General features: G+C 40.9%; 1 protein-coding gene across 1 annotated transcript; it reads right to left on the reverse strand.

The window, feature by feature from the left end:
- Positions 1 to 353: 353 nt before the first annotated feature.
- LOC141027722 (uncharacterized) lies at positions 354 to 1,826 on the reverse strand. Its single transcript, XM_073504988.1, has 2 exons — positions 1,480 to 1,826; positions 354 to 771 (listed from the first exon to the last, which is right to left on the reverse strand). The coding sequence occupies exons 1-2, from the start codon at positions 1,824 to 1,826 to the stop codon at positions 354 to 356; spliced, it is 765 nt and encodes a 254-aa protein (XP_073361089.1).
- Positions 1,827 to 2,901: the final 1,075 nt, after the last annotated feature.

The raw sequence follows: 2,901 nt of genomic DNA on the forward strand, positions 1-2,901 counted from the left end.
AAGCTGTACTGAGCGTCCAATTCTACTATTTGATGTTCTCCTTAGTTAGTCTGCCACTATTTTTGTTTTTTTGTGAAAATATCCATGTGTGATTTTTGTTTCTGCATGACTAGTTTCAACTTCAACCTACTTCAACTTCAAATGATGGATGAACAAAATAGGAAGCTAGCAAACTTGTTGAACGACATAAGCAAACGATGTACATGATAGACATAGGCAAACTTGTTCAAACCCTGACACACATAACATAAGGTAGCTGGTTCAACATAACGAAAGCAAACTACAAATCTGAAACAACAATATTAAGGACAGGCAGAAGTGCGAGCAACACGAATGCAAACTTTCATGCATCTTCATCCTGCTAAGTTGCAGTGGTAGTAGGGGTCAGTCTCCTGCTCTTTTGAAATATCCCAACCTGTCAAGATGTTGGCGATTGTCTTCCATGACTTGTACGTGGCGTACGCATCTATTCCTGCGTACGTGATGAGGTTGTCTGGCAGCGGGCTGGTCCCCCACAGTTTGTGTTCTCCCTTGTCCATCTTCTTCTTCATGCCGCTGTAGAATGGGTGGATTACGTCGCCTGCAACATCGGCCAAGGAGTCGTAGTATTTGCTGGTCTTTGGATCTTTCCACTTGCGCTGCATGTCAATGAAGTTGTTGGGGTTGATCTCCAAACCAGACTTGTTCAGCATCCGCTTGTCACCTCCAATGCTGAAACCGACAAATGTGTACAATTTCTCCTCCTGCAGGAAGTCTTTGAGGCGCTTGGGCCTGCAAGGGGGGAGACACACATTTAAAGATTAGTCTTCTTTTTTGAAGATTTAATTCTTCTGCTTTTTGTTTTTGAAAGTGATAATCCATGAGGTAGATGCTTATATAGTATAAGTCATGGATGAATGTAGTCCAGAAACTAGTACACAAATTCCTGAAATTAAGTTCAACTACACCATGTTATTTTTCTTTTTTGCTATCTTCAGTGCTTCACCAAATTCAAGAATCATCTTACCAGATTCAATGATATATGTGCTGCTTGATTCAAGTTTAGTTTTCTTTTTTGTTGTATAAAAAACCTATACCAGTGCTTGATACATCTTTGTGCATCAATTCTATATCAAGTTCAGAAATGAATTTGAGAAACATGTGCATCAAGATATGGACCTATACCACTTCACCAAACATCTTTTAATACATCAATTATATAAACTATACTAGTGCATCAAGATCAGAATCTATGCTAGCATATCAAGTTCAGAAATTAATTTGGTGCATCAAGTTCAGAATTTTATAAACATTTTTTCAGATCCTAATCTGGTGAAACAATCCACTTCACAGTTTCAGAAATGCATGTAACTTGAGAAACATGTACTCGTGCATCCACTTCACAAACTATAGTAGTTCATCTAGTTGGGAAACTAGTTTAATGAAGTTCTTAGTGAGTAGTACTAGTACAACAGATGAATGAACAGTAGTATGGGTTACCATTTTGTGGCTGCTGCGATGTGGTACACCAAGCAGAGTTCCTCGACGCACAACTGCAGGACTGCCGCCATCTGTGGAGGTTCATCGTCGCTGGTGAACTCCACATCAACTCCGATGAAGCTCGGATACAAGCCGCCGCCCTTCATCCTGAGCCTGCTCATCACCTCGTTGGCCTTGTCTGGTTCGCTGGTGCAGACGATCTCCAGCGTCTCTTTGCCGTGGAGCTCAACCGCTGTGAGGGTTCTGGTGTCCTCGCGCTTCTCGCCGGGGACGTGAACGTCGACGAGGTTGCTGCTCTTGTCCGACGGCTCGCCATGATAACGCTTGGCGGACGGTTCCTCCGCCATCGCCTTCCTGCGGTGACTGTGGGCTTGGGAGAGAGAAGTTTGTGGTTTGTGTGAAGTGGAGATTGAAGCGGCAATGGTGGTTTCTGGCAATGAGGCAGAGATGGAAGACAATGGGGTATTTTGAAGTGCGTCGACGGGGATGTGTGGGAGGCAGTTCGTCGGGGGCGTGGGTGTGGTGGTCGTGGGGGTCCCCGTTTGCAGTCCCTTGTGGCAACCGCTCAGTGGGTGGCGCGGGTGGTGGCCTGGAAGAAGCAACCGTCCAATTCAAATGGTTTTACTGCTGCTGACTTGTCTTGTCAAGCTGTACTTATGACCTGCTAAATCCCACTTGCACGTCTCCGGGGTGGTGATGATGGCATTTTGGACTGTTTAGGTGACGTATGCTTTGTGATGTTTTTCCGTGAGGATGTTAAGTATTGTTTTTTCACTAAAGTCTTATAGACTAGTTTATCTGAAAACATTTTTTAGTGCCCTGGGAGTTGTTGCTCAAAACTGGTACTTATTTTATTCTCATCTGTACTTACCTAAGTTAGGCCTTTATAGTTTTTGTATTCTCATTTTAGTGCACTTATGGTTTAGTGCTGTGTGAACTAAAATGTAATTTCATACAGCGTGCGGTTTTGAAATTTGTTGTCGTAGTGGTGTGAGTGGCCTGACTGATCCTGATTTTTTAGTACTGATGTCATATGTATGTTTGAACTGAGTTTTTTTTTTGTTTTTTGGGTGGTTTGGGGGATTGAGATTATTTTACGACCAGATCGTTCGTTGAGGTGTGTACAGATTTTATATAAATTAGAAATTTAGCAGAATTGACAAATAAATTCTATTTGAACTTCTTTTATTTTAGTAGTTGAACTTGTCAGATTTTATATAAATAAGAAATTTGGCATAATTGACAAACATTATATGTTTTGAACTTTTTGCATTTTAGTAGTTGAACTTGTCAGATTTTATATAAATAAGAAATTTAGCATAATTGACACACATTATATGTTTTGAACTTTTTGCATTTTAGTAGTTGAACTTGTCAGATTTTATATAGATAAGAAATTTAGCATAATTGACAAACATTATA

Source organism: Aegilops tauschii, chromosome 1, assembly GCF_002575655.3.
Source record: "Aegilops tauschii subsp. strangulata cultivar AL8/78 chromosome 1, Aet v6.0, whole genome shotgun sequence".
NCBI lineage: Eukaryota > Viridiplantae > Streptophyta > Magnoliopsida > Poales > Poaceae > Aegilops > Aegilops tauschii.

Coding starts and splice junctions, on each gene's coding strand:
- LOC141027722 (XM_073504988.1), bottom strand. CDS start 1,826: ATGGCGGAGGAACCGTCCGCCAAGCGTTATCATGGCGAGCCGTCGGAC. Junction 772..1,479: donor ATCGCAGCAGCCACAAAATG/GTAACCCATACT, acceptor CCCCCCTTGCAG/GCCCAAGCGCCTCAAAGACT.